Source organism: Aptenodytes patagonicus, chromosome W, assembly GCF_965638725.1.
Source record: "Aptenodytes patagonicus chromosome W, bAptPat1.pri.cur, whole genome shotgun sequence".
In the NCBI taxonomy this organism is placed as follows: Eukaryota; Metazoa; Chordata; class Aves; order Sphenisciformes; family Spheniscidae; genus Aptenodytes; species Aptenodytes patagonicus.
Genome location: NC_134981.1, coordinates 24,723,583 through 24,750,678, shown reverse-complemented (window position 1 = coordinate 24,750,678; position 27,096 = coordinate 24,723,583). Strand labels below are relative to the sequence as shown.

The window sequence follows — 27,096 nt, the reverse complement described above, 5'->3', positions numbered from 1 at the left end:
TTCATTGAAATACCTGAGTTCAACCAATTTCATGTTTTTGACATCAGATACCTTGTAGTCAGAAGACAAATGCTCAGTAATATTCTGTAACTTTTTAACCTCATTGATGTAGGAAGGTGTTTGAGAGGGTGTGGTGGGTTGACCTTGGCTAGCCACCAGGTGCCCACCAAGCCGCTCCATCACTCCCCCTCCTCAGCTGGACAGGGGAGAGAAAAAATATAACGAAAGGCTCGTGGATCGAGATAAGGACAGGGAGAGATTGGCTCAGCTTTGGCCAGCGGCAGGTCCGTCTTGGAGCCGGCTGGCACTAGCTCTGTCAGACATGGGGGAAGCTTAGAATCATAGAATCACTGAGGTTGGAAAAGACCTCTAAGATCATCGAGTCCAACCATCAACCCAACACCACCATGCCCACTAAACCATGTCCCTAAGTGCCTCATCTACTCGTCTTTTAAATACCTCCAGGGATGGGGACTCAACCACTTCCCTGGGCAGCCTGTTCCAATGTTTAACCACTCTTTCAGTAAAGAAATTTTTCCTCACATCCAATCTAAACCTGCCCTGGCGCAACTTGAGGCCATTTCCTCTCGTCCTATCGCTAGTTACTTGGGAGAAGAGACCGACACCCACCTCGCTACAACCTCCTTTCAGGTAGTTGTAGAGCGCGATGAGGTCTCCCCTGAGCCTCCTTTTCTCCAGGCTAAACAACCCCAGTTCCCTCAGCCGCTCCTCATAAGACTTGTTCTCCAGACCCCTCACCAGCCTCGTTGCCCTTCTCTGGACACGCTCCAGCACCTCAACGTCCTTCTTGTAGTGAGGGGCCCAAAACTGAACACAGTATTCGAGGTGCGGCCTCACCAGTGCCGAGTACAGGGGCACGATCACTTCCCTACTCCTGCTGGCCACACTATTTCTGATACAGGCCAGGATGCCATTGGCCTTCTTGGCCGCCTGGGCACACTGCCGGCTCGCGTTCAGCCGGCTGTCGACCAGCACCCCCGGGTCCTTTTCCGACAGGCAGCTTTCCAGCCACTCTTCCCCAAGCCTGTAGCGCTGCATGGGGTTGTTGTGGCCCAAGTGCAGGACCCAGCACTTGGCCTTGCTGAACCTCATGCAGTTGGCCTCGGCCCATCGATCCAGCCTGTCCAGGTCCCTCTGCAGAGCCTTCCTACCCTCCAGCAGATCAACGCTCCCGCCCAACTTGGTGTCGTCTGCAAACTTACTGAGGGTGCGCTCAATCCCCTCATCCAGATCATCGATAAAGATATTGAACAAGACCGGCCCCAAAACTGAGCCCTGGGGAACACCGCTCGTGACCGGCCGCCAACTGGATTTAACTCCATTCACAGCTTCTTCATTCACATTCAAGCTTCTGGCATCTTCTCACAGAAGCCACCCCTGTAGCCCCCCCGCTACCAAAACCTTGCCACACAAACCCAATGCAGAGGGGCAGACTGCACTTCATTGTCAAGAATTGTTCTTTGCAGTTCCTAGCATCTATGGGAGAAAGAAAAACTCTCTCTTTTTAAATCACCCAACCTGCATGGAACACAGTATGTTCCCCAGAATGTTTAGGATGGCGTTTACACAATGAGTTATTGCTATACAAGAGATGTTATCAAAATCTTGAAGAACAAACCATCAATGTTTTAAGTTTGGGTTTTTTAAAGAAAAAGAGGAAGCAATTATATATAGTACATTAAATGATTGTCAATGAGCTTTTAATCTTAAACAGAGAATCAAAGCTCTTACCTAGAATTGTCGCTAGACTTCAGTGGATAACCATTTTTTATCTTGATTTTGAGATCTAAATTAGCCATGATTTTTTAAGTTAGCAGGTTAATGCATAAAAGCTGAGATGATAAAATAGTAAAATCTTGTAACCTTATAAATTACTGAGTAGTAATCCAGTATCAAGCAACAGAGGTGAAGAGTGAAGTTCAGGTTAAAAGGAGAGGTTGCTGAGTGAAAAAATAAGTGGCTCTTTAACTTGGATAATCTGGATCTAGATTGGATCTAGACCTCAATTATTTGAAAATAATTTTTAATTGTCATCCCTTTTTGTATATGTTGGTAATTGCCTTAAAAATATCATTGTACTTTTAAGATTTGCAAACTTGTATTTTTCAGCATTGCATTATTTTCCTGAATATCAGTGGCTGGTGGATTTCACTGTTGCAGCTACAGTTGTGTATGTGGTGACTGAAGCCTATTGCAGTATCATGAAGCCCTCACAAGAAATGAATATCAGTGTAGTGTGGTGTCTGCTTGTCTTGGCCTTTGCAGTGTATCCTTTACTGTTTTTTAAAATAATTCTATCTGTTCCAAATAGCTTACATCATTCTTCAATTCATAGAAATCTATGTATTGTTGATTTGCAGAATAAACAAACATATATTTATCACCGCCTTTGCCTTAGTCTTTACTAGGAAGACCAGCCTTCAGGAATCCCAGGCCCAAGAGACCAGAAGGAAAGTCTGGAGCAAGGAAGATATACCCTTGGCGGAAGAGGATCAGGTCAGGGAATACTTAACCAAACCAGACATACATAAGTCCATGGGCCCTGATGGGATGCACCCACGACTGCTGAGGGAGCTGGCAGATGTCATTGCTAGGCCACTCTTGATTATCTTTGATCAATCATGGTGGTTGGGAGAAGTGCCCGAAGACCGGAAGAAAGCAAATGTCACTCCTATCTTCGAGAAGGGCAAGAAGGAGGACCCAGGGAACTACAGGCCAGTAAGCCTCACCTGGGAAGGTGATGGAGCAGCTAATCCTGGAAACCATTTCCAGGCATATGAAGGACAGGAAAATCACCAGGAGTAGTCAGCATGGCTTCACCAAGGGGAAGTCTTGCTTAACCAACCTGATAACCTTCTATGATGAAATGCCTGGCTTGGTAGATGAGGGGAGAGCAGTGGATATTGTCTACCTGGACTTCAGGAAGGCCTTTGACCCTGTCTCCCATAAGATCCTCATAGAGAAGCTGTTGATGTATGGGCTGGATGAGCAGACGGTGCGGTGGACTGAAAACTGTCTGAATGGCTGGGCCCAGAGGATGGTGATCAGTAGCAGCGCAAAGTCTAGTTGGAAGCCAGTGACTAGCGGTGTACCCCAGGGGTCAATACTGGGTCCAGTCCTGTTCAACATCTTCGTTAATGATCTGGATGATGGGGCAGAGTGTACCCCCAGCCAGTTTGCTGATGACACCAAACTGGGAGAAGTGGCTGATACACCAGGGGGTCATGCTGCCATCCAGAGGGGCCTCAACAGGCTGGAGAATTGGGCTGACAGGAACCTCATGCAGTTCAACAAGGGGAAGTGCCAAGTCCTGCACCTGGGGAGGGATAACCCCATGCACCAGTACACATGCTGGGGGCCGCCCAGCTGGAAAGCAGCTTGGCAGAAAATGACCTGGGGGTCCTGGTGGACACCAAGTTGAACATGAGCCAGCAATGTGCCCTTGCTGCAAAGGCGGCAAATGGTATCCTGGGCTGCGTTAGACAAAGTATTGCCAACACGTCGAGGGAGGTGATCCTTCCACTTTATTCAGCGCTGGTGAGGCCCCACCTGGAGTACTGTGCCCAGTTCTGGGCTCCCCAGTACAAGAGAGGCCTGGACATACTGGAGAGAGTCCAGTGAAGGGCCACGAAGATGAAGAAGGGTCTGGAGCATCTCTCCTATGAGGAAAGGCTGAGAGAGCTGGGACTGTTTAGCCAAGAGGAGAGAAGGCTCGGGGGGGGGATCTCATCAATGTATACAAATACCTGAAGGGAGGGTGCAAAGAAGACGGAGCCAGGCTCTTTTCAGTGGTGCCCAGTGACAGGACAAGAAGAATGGGCACAAAGTGAAACACAGGAGGTTCCCGCTGAACATCAGGAAACCCTTTTTTACTGTGAGGGTGACTGAGGGAGGTGAAGCAGAGCCTGTCCTTTCTAGAGCCTCTACACGACGACAGAGCTGCTCTATCAAGGCTTGAGTCTTCTCCCGTATCTCACCCAGTAACGACCCCAGTTCCCGCGAATACTGTGACTCAAGCTGTTGTATCCGCTCCATACACCACTGCAGAGCTTCCACAGCATCCTCTGCAGATGCACCTGCAGGGGGCTTGGGGACCAGACATCTTCACCCAGTATTCCCAGTGGGGAAGATCTCTCCAAGCTAGTTGTCAGGGCAGGCCCAAGACCAGAGACAAAAACATAGGATTCAAAGGTTCTAGCAGACAGTACGTCAGAGAGGCTGAGCTCTGCCTGCTAGCCAGTTTTATTAGCTCTCCTGATAACACACCAAGGGCAGCCTAGACATAATATTTACAAAACATTGTCTCCTTTGTTTGGATAGCCGTGTAACCCTGACATCTTACTTTTTCCTTGTACTTGAAGTGAATTAGCAATGGCAAGATGTTCTGACACGCTTCCTTTTCTCCTGTACATAATTGATATATGTATATATGTATGTAGATTTTCACACTATGTACATGGAAGCTTTGTAAGGTAAACAGAGAATCTGGGCGTGAATGTTTACTTAGTCCCTGCTGAATCCAAAGGAATGGATTTTGATTAACAAGGGAAGAAACTTTGAAGTTTTTGCAATTTGGTGACAAGTTTATTGTGTTGTTTGATGCAAAATATAGTTCCAAAACTACTGTGAAATACTGGTTTTAAACTCGCTTGTAAAAACCAAGAGTAAGCACATTTAATAATTGATTAGAGCTGCATGAAGCTGTTCCCTAGAGATCAGGACACACAGAACGTCAGGAAACACTTTTTTACTGTGAGGGTGACTGAGCACTGGCACAGGTTGCCCAAGGAGGTTGTGGACTCTCCCTCCTTGGAGATATTCAAAAGCCGTCTGGACATGGTCCTGGGCAACTGGCTCTAGGTGGCCCTGTTTGAGCAGGGGTGTTGGACCAGATGACCTCCAGAGGTCCCTTCCAACCTCAACCATTCTATGATTATATGATTTAATATTTGGAAAAAGGATTGTGTGTGCTAGTGCTATTGTCAGGTAATGTATACGCTATACATGCTCTTTGGATATGCTGATATCAATGGCTTTTAAATATTAATACCAGATTATTTATGGAAAGCATCTTATGTATGTGAACAAAAAGTTAGTGCTCATCTGTAATGGTTCTAAACTAATTTGTTTTTGCCCAGCTGGGCAATCAGGAAGAGATTTTTGTACCAGAAAGTATTTAAATGTTGGGAGAAATGTGCAATTTACTGCACACTTTTTGGTTTTGATATGTTTAGTCTGATGCTTCCTTAGCTGAATAGTACAATACTGTATACAATCATTTATTGCAAAGATGCATGTGTGAATTCATATTTTTAGAAGAACTTCAAGATACTTATAATGAAGTTTATGTGAAAATAAAATGTGTAGACAGTTGTAGGAGCTGAGGTGGTACTATGTTTTCAAAGTTCTGTGAAAAGCTGAACTCCCCTCTGAAACTGAAGGAAACAAAAGCAGAGCATTTAGGAAACAAGCAACATCAAATCATAAAAAGAAGCAGCTGTGATGTACTGGAGAAAGCAGTATCGGACATTGATGCTTGTGCAGTAATTAGCTGGTTTTCAGAGACCAGTCCAGACTTACTCTTTGGGGAGGAAAGTTGCCTTTCAAAGATGTGAGAGGTGATGAAGCAATGTAATAAGGGCCCGGAAGAAAGTAGGTTATGGAGATGTGAGTTAGAAAATGAATTTGTGCAACTGCTCTGCTCCCTGAACAGCTAATAACCAGATAAAGTGCTAAGTTAGACTTAATGTAGCACTTGAATATTCAGAATTTATTCCTCTGTGGAAATGCCTCTTCTTCCATAGAGATTCTTATTGTGATCTTTTTTGGTGTTAGCACTAGCTAGTGATGTCATGTAAACCCCTTGACCTCTGGTTAGTTTTTACTGACAGTTCTGGATATGCTTAAAGCTTGTCTGTACTTGATAATTATTGAAGTGTGTGCTGCCTTTACAATAAGGACAGTAATACCTTTTCCACGTAGCCTGAAGTATAAATGATATCCAGAATTTTCCTTTTAATGAGTGAGAACTTAGATGGAGGAGTTGACTTGCATTATGAAATAACCGACTGGCAGTAGCTTGCCTCCAGACCAATTATTTCTCCATTGACTCTTATCTGTCAGCAGACAGATCCACAATCCAAAAGGTGGTTTTCTAACCTGCCAGGTGGTGACAGGAAAATTAGCGTCTGGCTCTTGCACACCTTTAATGATATTATAGCTATGTTACTAAGCAGCCTTTTTTTTTATTTGGTTGGATGAAGTCAGGATTTCTAGTTTAATTGTGGCAGAGGGAAGGAGAGAGAGAGAGAAGCAACTGCTACTTAAGAAATCGGAGATGCAAGCCAACACCTTCAACTCCCATTTTGAGAATGAGCGGGAGGTTAATATAATTAATGGAAAAACAATTTTCAGATAGTATAGCCATAATACACTCTTAAATTTACTGATGACAAAGCCCTGTATTTGCTTCATCTTTCAAATAAATCTTGGGTGTAACCAACTTAAATAATACTACAGTAATTGCAACTCTAGGTGACAAAGTTGTGAATTATATATTGGCATGGATTATGTAGGAAAATAGACTGCAACATTCCATTCTTACAGTGGTATTTAAATGCACTCCTAATCACTGCTTTAATTTGGTCATCAATTCAGAGGCAAAAGCAAACACAGAAATCTAAAAGAATCGAGATGCATGGCTGTGCAAGCTTTTTCTGTCTCAGTACTGTGAAAATGCAAATAGATATTAGGGTCTTTTCCCGATTCTTTCTTTCTGACCTGCCTTTTTTATATGAATTGAGCCTAAATCAGTATTTTCAGCCTTGTCCTAATCTGGCTCAAACATTTGAGATCCAATTGCCCATTTGCAGCTGGATAAGATGGAAACAGAGCTAGTATCCTGCATGTTAGAAGCACATTGGCCTATATTTTCTTACTAGCTTGCTTAAATGACTGAAAGGGAAGTATGGCAGAGAGGAAATATTGCAGTTTCTATACATTAGAACTTATGAGTCATACAGGAAACCACAAGATAATTACTTTGAGACATTGGCAGGAAGCATGCTTCACACCTTAAATATCTTCATGTAGATTATCAAATCCCATAATTATATATGGGATTTTAAATGTAAGGTCTTCTGTGGAGATGGACAGGTGATTTTTGTCCATTGTCAGAAGCAAATAATTTTTCACTGTAAGAGGACAAGTTGTGCTAGGTCAAAACTAAATTTAGTGTGTATATTGGCATGACATTTCTGAGCTGTAAGATCACATAGAATAGTATTAAAATCAAAAGATCATATGCCAAAAGCTAAGTTTTATTTAATAAACTGTGAACAGTTAACTGCATGCTTTAGCATTTCTTTACCTGAGCATGTGTGATTTTTGTATTGGCTAAGGGACCAATATTCTTTTGAGTTTTTGGTAGCAGACAATATACTTTAGAGGGAAAATTCTTAAGAAATTCTGGTAGTTTCTTGGGGTAAGAGGAAGAATAGAGAACTCAAAGTTTAAAATTCATGTGGCACTTCTAAAAACATACACAAATTTGGGAAAGCCTGGAGAAGAATGACCTTGTATGCAGGACTAAGCCTTCACAAATAAATTCTGGGAAATTGGAAACCTGTATAAAAAGTGTTACCTTTTGTTTTGAATGCATTGTCAAACAGCGGAGTCTAAATTCTAGGGTTTTTAATGAATCACTTCAAAAAAAGTCTATGTTTTTGTGTAGTTTGAAAGAGAGAATACAATGGAAAATATAATTACTTATCCATTAATAGATAGTTGAACAGTCATTTAATAGTTATACAAAGGAAATAAATGGTGGAACTGGTTTTCTGCCACTTCCTACAACTTTTATTTACTGTTTTTTCTGTGGCATGAAAGAGACCTTGTTTTTATTGGAGGTTTCTCCACAGAGTAGGTGGTTTTGTAGAAATCCTTGTGAAATCACTGCTTCCTGATATTGAATAGGGCTTGCTTAAATGTCTGTGTGGTTCCTGGGCAGATGGGATGAAGTAGTTTAGTCCTGTCCAGTTTGAGGGGTTAGTGACAATGCAGAAGACTGCAGTACCAGGGAGCACGGTCTAAACTGAACTTTGTATTAGAGAGTTAACATCTCTATAAATATGTTAACTTATTCTGGGCATTACAGGTTTTTTTGGGGGGGTGTTGGTGCAAGGAGTGGTATACGGAAGTATTAATGAAACAATTCTTGTGATCACTGTAACCTAGGCGAGTGAAAAGAGGTTTCAGAAGAAATCTGGTTCATTCTTGTGTTTCGACATTGGGCCTCTGGGATACTGAAAATACTTAAAAACATACAACTATTTACTAATTCAGTATGTCAAGACCAGAAATGATTCATCATAAATTGTTGAAATATTTGTTTGCCCCCCTGTCATGGTTTAACCCTGGCCAGCAACTAAGCACCACGCAGCCACTCGCTCACTCCCCTCACAGGGGGATGGGGGGGAGAATCGGAAGGGTAAAGGTGAGAAAACTCATGGGTTGAAATGAAGGCAGTTTAATAGGGAAAGCAAAAGCTGCGCGTGCAAGCAAAGCAAAATAAGGAAGGCCTTGATGCTGTGTAAGCACTGTTCAGCAATAACTAAAACATCCCTGCGTTATCAACACTCTTTTCATCACAAATCCAAAACATAGCCCCATACTAGCTACTATGAAGAAAATTAACTCTATCCCAGTCAAAACCAGTGCACCCCCATATTTTAAATTTAAAGGAACCAATGTGATATGTCAAGAAATAATTCTAGAACAGTTTTGTGTTTTGGTGACAGATGCTTTTCCCTGTTTCATGGCTGTATATTAAGAGGTATTGGCTTGTACTAGAGACTTGGCTGGCAAAGCGGCCAAAAGAAGCTTATAGAAGTGATGACCGATTGGAAATTTTTTCGACCATGTCTTCTGGGGGTAGATGTTTTGTTTCAGTGCAGTGACCCACTAGTAGCTTTTTTATGTTGGTAGTGTAGATACTCAGAAAAAAATTCCAAACAGGAAACTGGTCCATACATTTGTGTTTTAACAGAATTTTAATGTAAAAGGAGTAATACATTAGTTTAGTACTTGAGTTCCATGGTTAGAGTATATCGGCATTACATTGATGGCAATTCTGCTAGGCACAACTAAGCTAGCTTTAAATATATTTAATGTGCAGAAATATTTGTGCAGCTGCATTAGGAGATACCTCAGTGAAAGATGCAGAATTCATCTGTCAGATTGGGTAAATGTTCAAGTGGCAGCCCATGCTAAACTCCAAGCTTCTGTATCTGCATTGGTACTGACTGATCAACCTAGCCTAGCCAGTGTAAAGCTAGAGGAGGAATGTCGGCATGTGTCTCCCTCTTTCCTTTTGACTGCAATATAGACTATTCTTGGTTACCTCACGGTTGGCAATGCAGATAAATAGTTTCAGTACAGAGAACTCTCTTATTGTTTTAGCAGAACAGAACAATAAAGTTTTTAATTGTTTTATACTTTCAGGAAGATTCAATGACAATATGTTTCTTAGAGGCAGCAGTTAGAAGACCTGCTGTACCACCTGCCCTCTATTTAATATTTTTGAAAGGCTATGGGATACTGGGTTAGTTGATTGATGGCTTTTCATGGTGATAGCCTGCACACACTGAACAGTTTCCAATACATGAAGAGGAGTAACAAAAGATTTTGCAAAACAAAAATGTTGAGGTTTTTTTGGTTTTTTTTCTAAAGACAGATTATCGGTCGCAACCTGCTAAACATGAATTTAGGCTTAAAAATAGGTTTTGCAATACTTCTTGCAAAAGTAACTTTAATGTTTGTGAAAACGCATTGTGTTGTAGGTCACATGTTCTGGTTACTAAATTTTTTTTTTATTCTTGCTATACAGTTTGTTGCAGATAGACACTAGTCACAGATTGCTGATTTCCATTACTTTGAAATTTGGAAAGGTGGCTTCTGTCAGAAAAAATATTCAAAATTAGTGAATTAAGTGGTTGATCGCAATTTTAAATGTAGCAGTTGCAGCTGGCATACTTGCAAAGGGATGAGTTTGTAAAATAACAAAGCACTTCATTGGCGGGGGGAATGTGCATGAGGATAGAGTGAAGATGGACAACATTGAGAGATGATCTATCTTAACAATAGCATGTGTCTAATTTAAACTATGCTTATGCAGCTATTTAAAATTCATCATTGAGAACAACTGAATGACATTTTAAATCATTGCCTTTGTACAACACACAAATATGTCAGCTTATTTAATTTTTTATCTGTTGTAAACCTTTAAACAAACAGTGCTGTACACAATCCTTTCTGTTGCAAAGGCAAGGTATTTAGGAAAATTAATGTGGTATAGGAAAAGTAAGGTATTTCTCAGTTGGGCAGCTGTCTGTCATCTGAAAAGCTGATTAAGTAACCTGATTTCATTAGTAGATTAGGAAACTTTACTGGCTACTTTTGAAAAATGTCTTCATATGTAGTTATATCAATGGGATAGCAAAGGAAAGCAACAGACTTTCCTTAACTTGATTGAAGGTTGATCTAGGGAAAGTCAGTCATCAGATCTTGAAATAATCTCTGGAAGCCTTAAACTATTTTTTTTTTCTGTCTACATACAATTAGAAATAATATAGAGGAGTTTATTTGGCTTTCAATTGTGAATCCAAAAGTTCTATGTATTTTACTAGAAACTAAAATGTTTATAAGGGTGGGAGTCATCTCGCCTAACTTCTAAGTGTTTAAAGTTCATCCTGATGCTCTTTTAATGGTCAATGTAGAGAAACAGACCTTTCCAGAACACAGTCTGTATGACCTATTATGTGCCTATTTTTAGGATGAGATAAGTCTTCCTTTAGGGATACCTGTTCTTTCTGTTAACTATAAAGGGAGTTTAAGTTGATTACTGTAAACTTAAGAGTCAAGTTAGATGCTGTGGTTAGGCCACCCTAATGTGCGTATATGAGTACTTCTCTGCATATAGATGAAATACAGCAATGCATATGTTAAATGTGTGCAGCTTAATGAAGTGCAATATTGCATAATCACATGGTTTCTTGAGAGAGTAACTGATGACAGTTCAAATGTTTCTATCGAATAGATACCCTAAAATAGATTTTCACATAATCTACATCTTAAAATACTTCCAATATTTTAAAAAGTGCAAATATAAATTATTATGTTATTGTGTAGTGGAAAAAACGTGTACAATTTACACTTAAAATCTTTTTTGTGTCTTCCTTTTTTGTTATTTAAAGCAGGTAATGTCTGGAATGATCTCCAAGTACTTTATTTAAGCATAGACTTGATATCGCCTGCCATTTGAAAAAAAAAATCAATTATAATGTGCTGCAGCTCATAGCAGTAAGAATTGACAGTATATTATAAAAAAATTATCTTAATCTACTGTATAATTTTGGAACTAATTATGTTTAGAAGTGCACTAAAAAGGAGAATATTCAATAAACATTTTTAAAACAGCTTGGTAACAGAGCAGATAACCTCTTAGATGTTCATATTTATGGCACTGAGGAAAGGACTTAAGATATAATACCGGACTATATAGTATCTCTTTTTTATCAAAATGAGAATGGGATAGATTTTGCTTTCCTAGATAATACTAAATGTGCTGTTAGTTGATTACCTTTGATCGTTGAGAAATCTTGAACGCATACACGCGAAAATAGAGAAACACAAGTTTCATCTTTTCATACTTTTTTGCTTAGTAAATAGTCACATAATAATCTAAGCAACAATCCCATGCCACTGGTCACTATTTCTTATAAGGCAGGTCTGTGCTTCCTGTGAGGAGAAGTTTTCATATTTAAGAAATTTTATCCCATTATTGATAGAAGTGCTTCTTGGGGCATCCCATTCCCTGCTGTTTGTATGTATACCCTGTGTTTCCTGCCCTCCCTCACCAAAACCAGCACAAAGTTACTTTATCTGATGTTTGAATATTTCTAAGTGACAGAATCTTTTGGTGTTTTTAAAGCAAAAAATCTGTTTTGTCTTTTCTGACATTTATTTATATATATAAAAATTCTTACAACTTCTCTGCTCTTATGCAAAGAGTTAAGATTTTGCTGCTTCCACTAATCATGATGTCCTGAAAACTAAGAAAAGGAAATCTAATTGAAATGATACAGATTTTGTAAAACTACCTGGAAGCTTTTGTAAGACTACTTAGAAAGAAAGACATGGACCTGTTGGAGCGGGTCCAGAAGAGGGCCACGAAAATGATCAGGGGGATGGGACACCTCTCCTATGAAGAAAGGCTGAGAGGGTTGGCGTTGTTCAGCCTGGAGAAGAGAAGGCTCCGGGGAGACCTTATTGCAGCCTATCAGTACTTAAAGGGGGCTTATAAAAAAGATGGCGGCAGACTTTTTAGCAGGGCCTGTTGCGACAGGACAAGGGGGAATGGCTTTAAACTAAAGGGGGGGTAGATTTAGACTAGATATAAGGAAGAAATTTTTTATGCTGAGGGTGGTGAAACACTGGAACAGGTTGCCCAGAGAGGCGGTGGATGTCCCATCCCTGGAAACATTCAAGGTCAGGCTGGACGGGGCTCTGAGCAACCTGATCTAGTTGAAGATGTCCCTGCCCACGACAGGGGGGTTGGACTAGATGACCTTTAGAGGTCCCTTCCAACCCAAACTATTCTATGATTCTTTTCTATGATTCTATACTTGGGAAAGCTCAGCAGACATTTGAAAGAACAGCTTTTGCATTAAATGCTTATTGTGTGGGGTTTTTTGTTTGTTTCTAAACTAAAGGGCAACAAATCTCTCCGTTCTCGCCTCATGTCTTCTAAAATGTCTTGCCTTTAATCAAGGAGGGAAGAAAAAATTCAATGTGTCTGTTTTTCTTCAGAAAAAAAGAGAGACTTATGTGAGGAGGAACACCTTTTCTACCTTTTCTACCTTTTCTACCTTTTTCTCCCCAAAGGAACAAAAACCCGTGTATGTTATATACACAGTATACATATATATGTACTATATATACGTATTTGTGTGTATGGATGTATGCATGTGTACAAACATGCATTCACGTATAGTTAAGTCAAGACTGAGGAAGTATTTTAACCAAGATTATTTCAGCAACAAACATGCAGTGACTTGAATGGTGCTATATTTTTGTCTTTGAACTCTGGATTTTTGCAATGAAGAATCTTGAATACACCCACTTGGGGTTGTGCATTCTGACAGAACATGTATAACTCCACTGTGGTTAAAAATTTATTTATTCACTTCCCTGCATTCACTGTTGTGTAGTCTGATGGAATGTTTTTCATCTAGCTTGATATTTTACATTGAAGATACAATTGTCTTATTTTTGGTTCGATATAACTTCAGTAAATTCTTACAAGTATGTAAAATTTACATTTAAACTTTGGTTTAATTATTCTCAGGTTGATAATGAATACCATTGCATTTGGCTATCAGTAAGCCTAAATGAAAACAAAATTATATTCCAGAATAGTGTATTCCTAGCTACCCATTATGTGATTGTGTGCCCGTGCTTATTAAACTCCCACAATACTGTAAAGCATAATTAACCTCAAATTGGCCAAATACATATTACTTTTTAAAGCATTTGCACATCTTAGAACAGTCTTAGTGTAGATGACCAAAATACAGCTTTATAATTCATAAATATAGTTATTTTACAAACTTGATTTTCCTTGACGTTTTTCTTGTATAGTAAGATACTGTTTTCGTTGACCACCCATTATTTCATAGTAGAGGATGGAGGTGAAAGATCAGTCTGTGTCACCTTTGGCTGCTTCTTCTTTGTGAAAGCAATGGCAATCCTGATTGTGACAGAAAGCTATCTGGAGTTCGGACTCGAATCAGGTAACTCCTTTCTTCAGGGTTTGCAACAGCTCTAGTGATTACATTACTTGAAAAATGAATTTTAAGCATTTTAGGTGGTTTTGAGAATACCTGTATTTAAATGAACTCTATATGTAATACACTTTTAGGAAATCTTGCTTTGGAATGTTGATTCTGAAGGATATCCTGTATATTTTCCTTGTTTTGTTTTAAATAGTGTAGTCTTTACCTAGGTTGTTTGCTTTGTTAATTATATTTACTTTCCACTTTTATTTTTAACCCATTTTGCCTTGCATACTTACCTTCTTAAAAATGAATGTTTTATTCATGTTCATGAAATGTGCAAATATCAGAGATGTTTTCAAAGACTGTTTGTGTTAACAACCGAGTTTTATTGCATTGTGGCATACTAATTAGCACGTGAAAGAGCTATGCTAGACATAATTTGTTAATAATAATAATAATGCTAGACAAAATTTGTTTAAAATACGTCCTGTTACCTAGCATTTTATTTCAAAAAAAGAGATTTTATATTTGTACTGTGATAAAATACATATAATTTGTGTCTCTGCAGGATTCTCGAATTTTTCAGAAAGTGCTATGCAGTTTCTTGAAAAGCAGGGTTTGGAATCCCAGTAAGTTTCTGGATATACATTGGTCTTCATTATGTTGCATTTATAACTGAACCACTTGGATTTTCTTAGCAAGCATTTGTCATGCATGCTTTGCTCTTATACGCACTTATAATCTCTGTATTAATGTGAAGAGGTGGATTAATGAAAATAATCCATCAATATTTACAAAGTAACTTAAGTTGCATTTGTGTATTCCCTTTTTATTCCAAAATTATTCCAGTCCATAAAATACAGTTAAAAACTATAAAAGTCTTTCTCATGGTAATTCTTAAACAGTCCCTTCAGCTTTGAAAAGATTGCTTAAAACAGGAGATAAGTATTTTTTGCAGTTCCTGTGGTATGCAGGAGGATGAGAGTGCAAAAGCTACAGATGGAGCCTGTAATAAAGTTGGAATTAGGAGTAAATTTTGGCTTTCAGTCATGTTTTCAGGCTATAATAGCGTTTTCCTCTTAGGCAAATACATCTGCTTGCTACAGTACATCCAAGTTTTGTATAGACTGACAAAGGAATGTTCCATAGCTTGTGATGTTACTTATATATACAATCACTGTCTTAGACAGCTTCTGTATATTGTAAACGGAATTCTGTTACAATCCTTGCCTTAAACACATGATCCAAAATGTGGATCATATGGGGTATGTCATCACTGTGGGAATACAAATTTGAATTTCTTGTTTGGAAATTCTCAAGTATTATATAAGAATTATAGATTTTTTTTTTTAATTTGTGAGGACCAGAAGTTTCAAATATATACTTAGAACGATGTGTCATTTATAGATATGGATATTTAATGAGAAAGAAATCCTTCAACTGAATTCCATGTGTTTCTTAACCTTTCTTTGCTCTGTTTTTCATAAACTATTCTGAATTTACTAATTTCTGAATTTACTAATTTCTGTATTAATTTTTCTGTTTGTGTCCATTTCCTTTTAAACATTCACAGTGCTTTGGCTGTTTACAGCAGTGATTGAGTTGATGATGGTGTCTCTTGGTAGTTTGAATGGCATAACTTAAAAATAAAAATAAAAATTTGCCTTTGACCAGTTAAACTTGCGATGTATCTGTTCTTCTATTAAAAGTATAATCATCTAATTCATTCCACTAGCTATTTTTATTGCATAACTTGTTAATCACAATATAAAATTATTCTTTTTTGGTATTTTGCTCTGCTAACAAATTTAACATCTTGTAGGAAGTAGCTTAGGTTTTGGTTTTCTTATATTGAAGAGCTTTTTATTCTTTTTAGTAAATAAATAGGTGACTTGCTTGTTTTTTATTTTAATTTGATTAATTTGTTAGATACTGTTGATTTGAAAGTAGTCTCTGATTCCCCCCCCCTCCAATGCTTATTTCCTTTCTTTTCTTTTAGGGGTCCTGTGTCTAAACTAACCTTCAGATTGTTCCTGGCTGTTCTGTGTTCACTTATCGGTGCTTTTTTGACATTCCCTGGCTTGCGACTGGCTCAAATGCATCTGGATGCTCTGAATTTAGCAAAAGAAAAAATAACGCAGTAAGAGAAAATATATACACATAGGTATATGCTACTCAGTCTTAAATCTCAGTTTAATGTCTGAAAATAAACAAAGCAAACTATTCCAATAAGAAGGTAGTGACTGACTAAGACTTCTGTTGCTGCCTGCTTTTCATATCTCCAGCAGACTTGTGACCTGCCTCTTTGTGTTCAACCTGCCCTCTGCCGATCTATTACATTCTTTGCCTCGAAAGTGGAATATGAGTTAAAGAAGCATTCCTTTTCTTTCCTCGTGTGAGAGATCCACCATGAATGTTTCTACTTCCTGTTTCCTTTCCCCCATATCTTTTTGGAAATTCAAATAACTGTCTGGAAGAAGAGGTGCAGCCACAGACTTTTTTTTCCTAGATGGGCCTTTGTTAATAATATTAGGTTAAGATACAAATTAAAAACAGAAAGTGAAGAAACAGCTTCAGAAAGGCAATCAATTTGAAACACATTAAAAGGGAATCTAAAACTCAGTGAAAACTTCTGGTAATAAATATTGAATTTAAAGTAACATATAGGAAGTGCATTCAGTTATTAAAGCTTTTATGGCTTTAAAATGAAAAGTAAATTAAAATTGTCCTTTTCAGTATTTCAGTATTTCTTACATTATGATGACCCAGAATATATAATAAGGCTCAGAGGTTAATACCAGTTTAAAGGAACATTTTCAGCTGTTCTTGAGTTTGGAAGTAAAATGTTCCCTTATATTTAACTATTTTTCTTCATCATTCTCTGGTTGAGGGAACAACTCCATATGTCTTTCATAGATCATAACCTCTGAATATTTAATGCATGTTAATGACACAAATTCTGCAGTATAGGCCATTGTGATCATTTAAGTCTGGCCACTTTCATAAGAGAACCATTAGATTTTCTGATATGTAAATTATTTATGCTCAAACTGAAGTGTATTTTTTCCAAAAAATGCCCCATTTAAAAAATTAAACTATGTTTAAAAGTGTATCCTTTACTCTTGGTAAATTGTTAACTAATTACTTTGTATTAGACCTGCACTCTCATTGTAGTTGAATGCATCCAATTACAGCTGCAAGCTATTGACTTTTGTTGTGTCTGCTATTAAGTTTCAGTCTATGTGTAGACTGTGATCAAGTCACCTCTTAAACTCCTGAGTTTTTAATTTTTATGGTTTTCAATATTTTAAAATTTCGTGTGCCTTTTCTGTAACTATCCTCTAATTTTCCAACGTCTGTCTTGATCTGTGGACATGAGATCTTAGGCAGAAATATAAAATCTCTGAAACAGGACTTCATTAATCAAGAACTAAGAGGGTAATTAATATCCATTAGTATGGGGTTATGAAAAAAATAAATCTTGTCTAACTTGATGTTTAGGGGATATTAGAACTGATTATTAAAGATAACATTGTGCAGCACCAAGCAAATTCTTTTTAAAGGTCTACCAATACTTTGACTATTAAACTGGAACAATATAAAAATAACATTAAATGGATTAAAACTTGGTCAGATATCAATGTAGTTAGGTAATTATAAACAAAGAATCATTGCTAAGTGATTGTTTCTAATGGGCTCTGAAAAGATCAGTATTTGCCCTTAGTGGTGTGTTTTTGTCAATGAGTAGTAGATCATTACTGAATGTTTGCAGTTGTTTGACAGTGACTAAAGGGGAGTAGTAAATGAAGATGACATCATTGATACAGCTGGGGAAAACAATGCCTTTCCATGTAAGGTAAATATAAGGTCATACATTTGTAAAAAAAAAAAGGTACAAGCCATAATTACAGAATGGGAGACTTATAGGGAGCAGTGACTTAAAAAAAAAAATTGGAGATTAGGCAAATGATGAATTGCCACTTCAGTAATGTGGTCAAAATTATTAACATGAATCTTGCATATATAAATAGGGAATAAGTTTTTGGATAAAATAGAATTAAAATAATCTGGTGTCAATTTTAATTTTGATCGCCTGTTTGGTTTTCCTTTAGCAGCATCCTTCCCCGTATATATTTTGGAGTTCTCTTAATCAGTTCGTACCATTTTCCTACACATTCACTCCTTTCCCAGAGCCTGCTTCAAGAGTCCTTCAGCCTTTCTACCTCTATTCAAATAAACACAAAGTGGTTCTTGCCACTCTTTGGCACATTCCAGTCCACTAATCCAATAGGCTGTCTTAAATAAGTAGAAGCTCATTTCACAAGTTACTGAAATGCTTTGGACTGCTCCTCAAGGTTCCTAAGTAAAAATCTTCATTAAACTGCATGATCTGACCTGTGAAAAGTGTTTCTCCTGGTCTGTATAGATAATAGAAATTAATCTGAGTACATTTTTAATAAAGCAAAAAAAAATCACTAATATAGCAGCATATTTTCTGTAATTATCCATCTAAGATACTCACCCTCTAGATTAAAACAGTAATGGCTACTGCAGTTTGGTATTATGCCATCGTATGGAAATTTTCAACAACTGTCTTTTACTATAGTGTGGTATAATGCGTGTAGTTCCTTTGGTTAGTTTGTTCGAATATCTAAAAAACTTGATTTATTCCAAAGAGCGCTTTTTTTAAACCACAACCAGTGTGATTTCACAGTATGTAATATTACTGTTTTGTTGAGACTTAAGTCGTACTTATAAAAAAAGGGAAGTAATTCTCTTATTTACCTTTGCCCCCCCTATTTTAAAGTTTGTATTAGTCTTCTGTAATCTGTACCATCAGTTTCAACAGTATGGTAACTGTATTTAATAACCCACTCCCTTTTTTTTTCCTCTTCCAGAACATTGCTACATATAAACTTCTTGGCTCCTTTACTTATGGTTCTACTGTGGGTAAAACCAATCACTAAGGACTACATTATGAACCCACCTTTGGGCAAAGAGAGCATACCTTTGTAAGATTCCCTTTAAAAATTCTTTCTGGGGTACTGAGGATAAAACCTTAAGTCTAAGTAGTGCCCTGTAAAAGTCATAGCAACATGGAAAACTTAAAATTGTGGCTGTGACTAGCATCTGTCATGAAAGGTATCGTAGAAGTTCCAACTGAGCTGTAAAGGGCTTCTGTTGTTTAGGAAGAATGAGAATTAGTCGCAGAGTGTTGAATCCAATGAAGAATGGTAAGGCAGTGGTTCCCAAAGAGCTGCTATCTTCTGGCATCTCTGTGTCAGAGTTCTGCGTTGTTCTTCCTAGGGACAGAATACCACTTCATTGCCAGCTTCTAATACCTTACATCTTACTTATTGGTGTAAGAGAGAAGTGATTTCACTGAAGACAATTGAAATACATTGGTATGAGAACTGACCTAAGGTTCTTAGTACTATGAGACTTATCTTAAAATCTATGTGTAGATGAAGTGCATATGAAATATGATAGCTAAAATATTTAAAAACATAAAAAGGGAAAGAATTTTCAGGAAGAATTGTATCTGAAATCAATATTGTATAAGTAGCATAGGTGATCATCATTGCCACTTTATTAACAGATCATTCAAAATAGTATCCAAATAGAGTTGAAACTGATAGGATTTGCTGTCACTTTTATTGCTTTCTAGATCTAAAAGATGCTTCTAAGATAACTGTGATCACTGAGCTATTGCATAAAACATTGCAAATATATAATTTTTGTGTTTCCATTTTACTCTTCAGTTAATCTTAATGAGAGTTGTGCTATAGCAATGTATCTAAGGCAGTTGAAGTTGTTATCTAGGACTATATATCTCAAAACTTGGAATTATCTGAAAGAGCCTGCTTTTTAGTGCCCTGTCTTCATTACTCAGAATTCAAGCATTTAAGAGTTGTTCTTGTTTGCAGACAAATGGGTACTAATTTGGATCTAATGCTGTAATAGAGATAAGGACAGGGAGATCACTCAGCAATTACCATCATGGGCAAAACAGACTGGACTCGGGGAAATTAATTTAATTTATTGCCAATCAAAAGTCAGAGTAGGGTAATGAGAAATAAGAACAAATCTTAAAACACCTTCCCCCCATCCCTCCCTTCTTCCTGGGCTCAACTTCACTCCCGAATTCTCTACCTCCTCCCCCCCAGTGGCGCAGGGGGACAGGGAATGCGGGTTGCGGTCAGTTCATAAGGCTTTCTCTCTGCCACTTCTTCCTCCTCACACTCTTCCCCTGCTCCAGTGTGGGGTCCCACCCACGGGAGACAATCCTTCACAACCTTCTCCAACGTGGGTCCTTCCCATGGGCTGCAGTTCTTCACAAAATGCTCCAGCATGGGTCCCCCGCAGGGCCACAGGTCCTGCCAGGAGCCTGCTCCAGTGCAGGCTCTCCACAGGGTCACAGCTTCCTTCAGGGCACATCCACCTGCTCTGGCGTGGGGTCCTCCATGGGCTGCAGGAGGACAACCTGCGTCACCATGGTCTTCACCACAGGCTGCAGGGGAATCTCTGCTCCGGCGCCTGGAGCACCTCCTCCCCCTCCTTCTTCACTGACCTTGGTGTCTGCAGAGTTGTTTCTCTCACATATTCTCACTCCTCTCTTCCAGCTGCTGTTGCCCAGCAGTTTTTTCCCCTTCTTAAATATGTTATCACAGAGGTGCTACCACCGTCGCTGATTGGCTCAGCTTTGGCCAACGGTGGGTCCATCCTGGAGCCAGCTGGAGCTGGCTCCGTCCGATATGGAGGCAGCTTCTGTCATCTCACAGAAGCCACCCCTGCAGCCCCCCTGCTACCAATACCTTGCCACGTAAACCCAATACAAGCAGTAAAGAGAACAGGGGGGAGAAGTGAATATTACTTGCACATGAACTCTATAACTGTGGATTGTGTGTAACTATTTTTAACAATATGCTTAAAGATTTCCTTACAGGTGATACAAACAAATAACTCTGTAGCGGTAGGTGACCTTTGGTAAACAACATTACCCTTTTTATCCACAGAATGTCAGAAGATACATTTGCCACCATGCGGTTGTGGATTATAATCCTGTTGTGTGCTTTACGGTTGGCTATGATGCGCAGTCACTTACAGGCCTATCTGAATTTAGCCCAGAAATGTGTGGATCAGATGAAAAAGGAAGCCGGCAGAATAAGTACAATTGATTTACAAAAAATGGTAAGTATAATGGCACTAAGGTTACATATATTTGGGTGCTCTGTCTGTGCAAATTTTCTTCATAGAAAAACATAAACATCTGGTTTGTTGTCTTCCTTGGCACCAGAACTGAAATTTGAATGAAGCTTCCTAAACTATATCCTTTATAAAAATAGCACCATTACAGCAAAATTCTGCAACTCAAAATATGCAAAGATGCTTCATCCATATTATTCAGATGCTTTGTCTTAAGTTGTTCCTCTATTGTTCTAAGAGATCCCATCATGAAGTATTCTTTACAAATATCTTGGCAAGCCTTATGTTTATCTTGATGAGTTTTTCTGTTCGGCATGAATTGAACCTGGGGATTGTATAGGGTAAGTGGTGATTTCTTAGCTACAGCATGGAAAAAAAAGTCAGATTTAGATAGAAGAACAAAATATTGTTACCTAATCCCAACTGTAATTTTTAAATTGGGGCAAAATTTAAGATAGGATGGTTATATTTTGGGATAAAATAAGACATGTTTAGTTCTGTAAGACCACTCTCAAATGCAGTAGCCTAGATATAAAACCATCTGCCCATCTTGTTACTGTGGCAAGTGATAAAAGGGAAAGATTTCCTTGAGGTTTTTTTTTTTTAAGAAAAATAATAAAAAAATGTCAACAAACAGAGGAAATAGATAGAAATTTGCAAGCTTGATATAGAGTAGTGTTGCATGTTTCCTGCAAAATGAACTTATTTCTAGTGTTGCATGATAGTGCTGCCTGATAATCTTGCTGAGTCAGGGTGTATTCCAGAAGGAATATCGAAGTATGCCATAGGACAAAGCTTCCTCTCTGTTTTTAGATCATCACTACTATAATCTTGTCTTTGTTATTTCAAATATGTAGTTACAAACCAAGTGACTGGCATTGGACTTCAGAAAAAAGGTTAGGAAATACAACTAGCAGCAATTGTTTATGACAGAACTGTTCTAGTTGTTGTGAATTGATAATTTTAGTTTTGGGAGCTTTCATCTTATTGATAAAATAATAATGCCTTCTGTATGTGGTGTTTCCTAAATCCGTTTATCCAGTACTTCGAATATCTTCTCTTTAAGAAGCTCAGGGCCACTAAATATAGTCCTATCTGGTTTTACTAGCCATGCCTGCTTTCTTTTCTTCTGGTGCTTTTGCCAGTAAAGTCTTTCCTATCTGTCTTCCTACAATGATCATTACTTTTTTTTATTTGCTCTTTTCATCATATGCCATCAATTATCTTAAAGTATTTTGTCTCATGCTTTTTCTTCTGTCAATGTTTTACTGCTTTTTTTCTCATGGTAGTTTTTTGATGCTTGATCATCTCAAAGCCCTTTAAGGTTTTAAAGTTATTTCCAAAAATATCAGGGCTGCCTTCATCTTTTTTTGCCACCCTGTATTCTGTTCTTTTCTAAAATCCAGTTAACTTTATTTTGCTGCTTGCTTGCTATTGATTTTATGACTTTTTTTCCTTCTTCATTTGATCTAGCCTTTTAGGTCAACAGTTTATGTAAAATATGTAATGTAACAATCTTGAGAAAGCTGGAACAGATTGGGAGCAGGATAAATCTGAGTGGTTTTCAATGAACCATAATGTGTACCTGAAATAAAGATCATTTAAATGCTTTGTTATTGATGAACTGCTAATGAAAATTCCTCTTGTCATTGTTTTTAAAGTACTGGTGTTTTCCATTTGGAGATCTTACAAATATCTCACTTTGAAAAGGGACTGCAATATTAACCAAAGTTTCATTTACTTTTGATCAGGCTTTGGACTGTTTCTACAGTCACAGTACTTCATTTTTGAAATGGGATTTAGTTTGTAAATCACTTGGGTTAATCATATATTTAGCTTTGAGATGGCTTATAAAATTCTAGTGTTTTCAAATATGAATATTTGAATTACAGCATTCAGTTTGCATAAGCAAAGTTAATCTTGTTTGTGTTAACAGAACCGCTACTTTTAACTATTTTCTTTCAGCAATTCCTCTCAGGATCGTAAGTGTCCTGAAACTAGAATTCGTTATAGGGATCACTTCTTCATTAGGTCTTTTGAAGACAATATTTCACATACCAAAACATGCTATAAAACTTTTAAAGTAGCTTTTTGGCATAAGAACTGGGTTTTTTTATTAATTGCTTGTTTTTCCTAAGCATATACATAAAGGTTTGCTTTGATCACCCAGAACTCATGAATTACTCTTTTCTATTTTCCCAGGTGGCTCGGGTATTCTGTTATCTTTGTGTAATTGCACTGCAGTATGTTGCACCATTGGTAATGGTCCTTCACGCAACTCTGCTTTTGAAAACACTAGGTAGGCAAAATTTGAACAAACCTGTGTTCTATTCTATATAGGGCATTTATATTTCCAGTCTACTAAAGAAAATTAGAATCTAGTCCAACCCTCCTGCTCAAGCAGAGTCAGCTACAGCAGGTTGCCCAGGACCGTGTCCAGTCGAGTTTTGAGTATCTCCAAGGAGGGAGAATCCACAACCTCTCTGGGCAACCTGTTCCAGTGTTTGACCACCCTCACAGTAAAAAAGTGTTTTCTTGTGTTCAGATGAAATTTCCTGTGTTTTAATTTGTGCCCATTGCCTCTTCTCCTGTCAGTGGGCAGTACTGAGAAGAGCCTGGCTCCCTCTTCTTCATTCCCTCCCATCAGGTATTTATATGGAGTAATAAGATCCCCCCTGAGCCTTCTTTTCTCCAGGCTGAACAGTCCCAGCTCTCTCATCCTCTCCTCATATGAAAGATGCTCCAGCCCTTCATCATCTTTTTGGCCCTGCGCTGGACTCTCTCCAGTATGTCCATGTACTGGGGAACCCAGAACTGGACACAGGACTCCAGGTGTGGCCTCACCAGTGCTGAGTACAGAGGAAGGCTCACCTCCCTTGACCTGCTGGCGAACAGCTGATAAACAGCTTTTAAGCTGTGCTCTTCTCTTGCTGCTTTTGACATCTTTCAACAATGAGCTGTATAAAGCATTGTTGATTTAACCTTATGAATATCTGTTAATTTTTTTTTCAATATTTCAAACTTCAGTGGACTTTTTGAACAGAAATTGTAAGATGTGGTGTTTATTTCATTATTGGGAGATCTGATGTCACTGGTTTTTTTCTTTCTTTTGAGGGATGTCTTTCACAGCCTACCATGCAGTGGCAGCATTCATTTTGCCAAATGTGAACAGAAAGAAATAGGCATTATTAGTCTGTGATTCATTCCATCCTAAAATAGACATCTACATCTGGTGAGATGAATCACACCCAGCACCGACAGGGTCCCAAGGCAACTGATTCACATGTAAAAGTTAGGATGTCAAAAGGTAAGGTGAATCCTACCCTGATAGCTTACTAGTATTATCAGGAAACCATGTGGATGGACACAGTTAGCATTTACTAATTTATAAGTAAAATTTTGCAGGTTTTTTTTGTTTGACAAATATGTATAAGATGATCTATAGAGTTGCTAGAAATAACAGAACTTAAAATATAATTCTACAAATATCTTATGTGTTACTCTGTTTTTTAACAGGTAATTATTCTTGGGGCATCTACCCAGAATCTAATTCTGACACTGCAGTAGAAAACAATCTGCTTCCCAGTTCAGTTTATTCTGAGTCTCCATCTGTTGATGGAAAGATGAAAGTAACTGTAGTGCAAATAACAATTGCTTTGGGAAGCCTAAAGAATATTTTCACTCCTCTACTATTCCGAGGACTCTTGTCTTTCCTCACCTGGTGGATTGCTGCTTGCCTCTTTTCCACAAGCCTCTTTGGGCTTTTCTATCACCAGTACCTGACTGTGGCATAAACCGATCAACTGACGAAGCAAGTATGAGGTCAAATTCTAGATACAAACCTAAGTACCCAAGAGGAGATGAAGAAAAAACTATATATGAAGAAAAAACATATCAGCATTTATTCTTAAACACTTATTCTGTGTTCTCAGGGTGAATATTCTTATAATGTTTAAAATCGCAACTGGGTTTGTTACTTTTTGTTACTGAAACAGTAGGTAACTAATTGAATTATGGTACTGGGATTGACTGACATTATTGTGTGGCGGGTATTGGTGGACACATTGAAAAGATAACACCTCAGAGTATATTTGTTTCCATAAACAGCAAGCCACCCTCAAAATTTTGTATTTTAAGAATCAAGAGTCAGTGACTGAACTATGTTAGTAGGGTACCGGATATGCTAATGGTGGCTGCCTAGTAAGTAAAATCTTGAAACAGCCATACAATGGAACAGTAGGGGGATTTTAAAAAATTGTTGGATAGCTATTGATCACTTTTCTCCATTAAAAATTAAATAATCCAACAGGGCAAAAGAGATACTGTATATTACAGTAAAGAAAGCTGTATAAAATTTAAATTTAACATAGGAATAGATGTGTGAACCTGTCAGGTATTGCTGCCTAAATATATGCATGAAAGCTTGTGCAGTAAGAAGGGTGTTATAAATATTATTTCAGTCCCTGCAGTAATTTTGAAGTAATGGCCATGTGGGACATTTTGGTCTTTTAAATTTCTTCTTTTCAGGTAATGGATAAATTCCATTGAATTCACAAAATAATTGAAGTAGATCAGTGACACCAATCAATCATTTCAAAACAAAACAGTTTAATCCTGCTGATTGAGTGTATCTGTGTAATGTACATATAAATATATATTATATATTAAATATATAATATATATGAAATCTATTAAATATTGAATCTTTATTTTAAATTGCTGAATGTATGTTACAGGGCAGTGGGACAGGGATATATGTGTATCTAGTAATTTCAAGATCACTTTTGAAATGAAAATTAATTTTTTTTGAAAGTTCACTTGAAAGGGCTATTTGGTTTTAGTGCCTCTATAAAGGTACTTACCTATATTAAAAAAACTGATAATCTTGATGTTAAACTGTTAATCTTTTCTGCTCTGTCAGATCATCATCTTTTATCAGTCTAATCTGTGTTAACTTGGCCATATAGTAATAACTAATAACTTTTGACTTCAGAAATAGATTTTCTGTATAATAAAGCAGATATAGTAAGGAGGAGCAAAGCATTAACTTTACAAGTTTTGTTTAGTTGGAAGGATAGATCCTAAGTATAAAAACATTGTTAAGCAAACTAGAATGACAAATTTTCATGATTCATGTAATCACAAAACAGGAATGGGAATTTATATGCAGTAGCTTTTTTAAAAAGTTAATATTGCACTGTAAAGAGAGTTCTCAGTGTTTAACTAATATTAGCTATTTTTATGTTACTGTTTTTTTACTCTTGAATTTCTGTAAAGCTTTGGCATATAATAAGCATTTATAAATGGAAAAGCTTAACAAATATTTAATCCATTGCAAACTACCATATGGGAAAGCAAACTGTCAGTGAATGAAGAAAATCAAAGATTTAAGCTGGTGATAAACTGTCTTGCTACACTGAATGTTTTTATAGTTAGTTATTAGTTTATTAAGTTGCACTTACTGATACAAGGAAAAGATGTATATACACCAGCTTGTACCTTCTGCATGCATTTGGGATATCTGAGAACACCTTGCATGATTCTAGCAGTTTCATTGCGGTACAGTATTTCAGTGCTACTGGTACTGTAAGCTTTGTTTTTTCACACCACCTTTTTGTAACTAATGGTGACAAATGCTCAACTGTGTGAATTGGTCTAAAGAATATTTGACTTGATAGATTCAGATCTTGAAACATTCCTAGGAAATGTCATTCAGACCAATAGAATGTCAAAATATGACAGGTCCAGCAATACTGGACCCACTTTCTGTTAGTTTGAGATATGTGATTAGTAATGGAATTAATAAGGCCAGCTTTTAAGATACAGTTAAGTTATAGTTAGATATCCATGGTTAATGTTTCATACAGGAAAATAATAAAACAACATAGTGCAGTTTCTTGTGAACTTGTCCCAAGAAGCTCATTAGATAGATTAGATGTAACCTATTATTGCAATCTGAAGGATAGAAATGAACTTTAGATACTGGAGAAAGCTTCAAAATAATGCTAAGTGACAGAGTTTCTGTTGCCACAGA

General features: G+C 37.7%; 1 protein-coding gene across 2 annotated transcripts in view; it reads left to right on the top strand.

Annotated features, from left to right (window-relative positions):
* Window positions 1-25,682, top strand: part of LOC143172016 (transmembrane protein 161B-like) — a 50,432-nt gene extending 24,750 nt beyond the window's left edge. For both annotated transcript variants that reach the window (XM_076361227.1, XM_076361228.1), the window contains 8 exons: window positions 2,131-2,287; window positions 13,720-13,871; window positions 14,425-14,485; window positions 15,856-15,996; window positions 18,755-18,868; window positions 20,873-21,047; window positions 23,265-23,361; window positions 24,579-25,682. In XM_076361227.1, coding sequence (XP_076217342.1) covers window positions 2,131-2,287; window positions 13,720-13,871; window positions 14,425-14,485; window positions 15,856-15,996; window positions 18,755-18,868; window positions 20,873-21,047; window positions 23,265-23,361; window positions 24,579-24,856 — 1,175 coding nt within the window. In that variant the 3' untranslated portion in view covers window positions 24,857-25,682. The remainder of the gene's footprint in view (window positions 1-2,130; window positions 2,288-13,719; window positions 13,872-14,424; window positions 14,486-15,855; window positions 15,997-18,754; window positions 18,869-20,872; window positions 21,048-23,264; window positions 23,362-24,578) is intronic.
* Window positions 25,683-27,096: the final 1,414 nt, after the last annotated feature.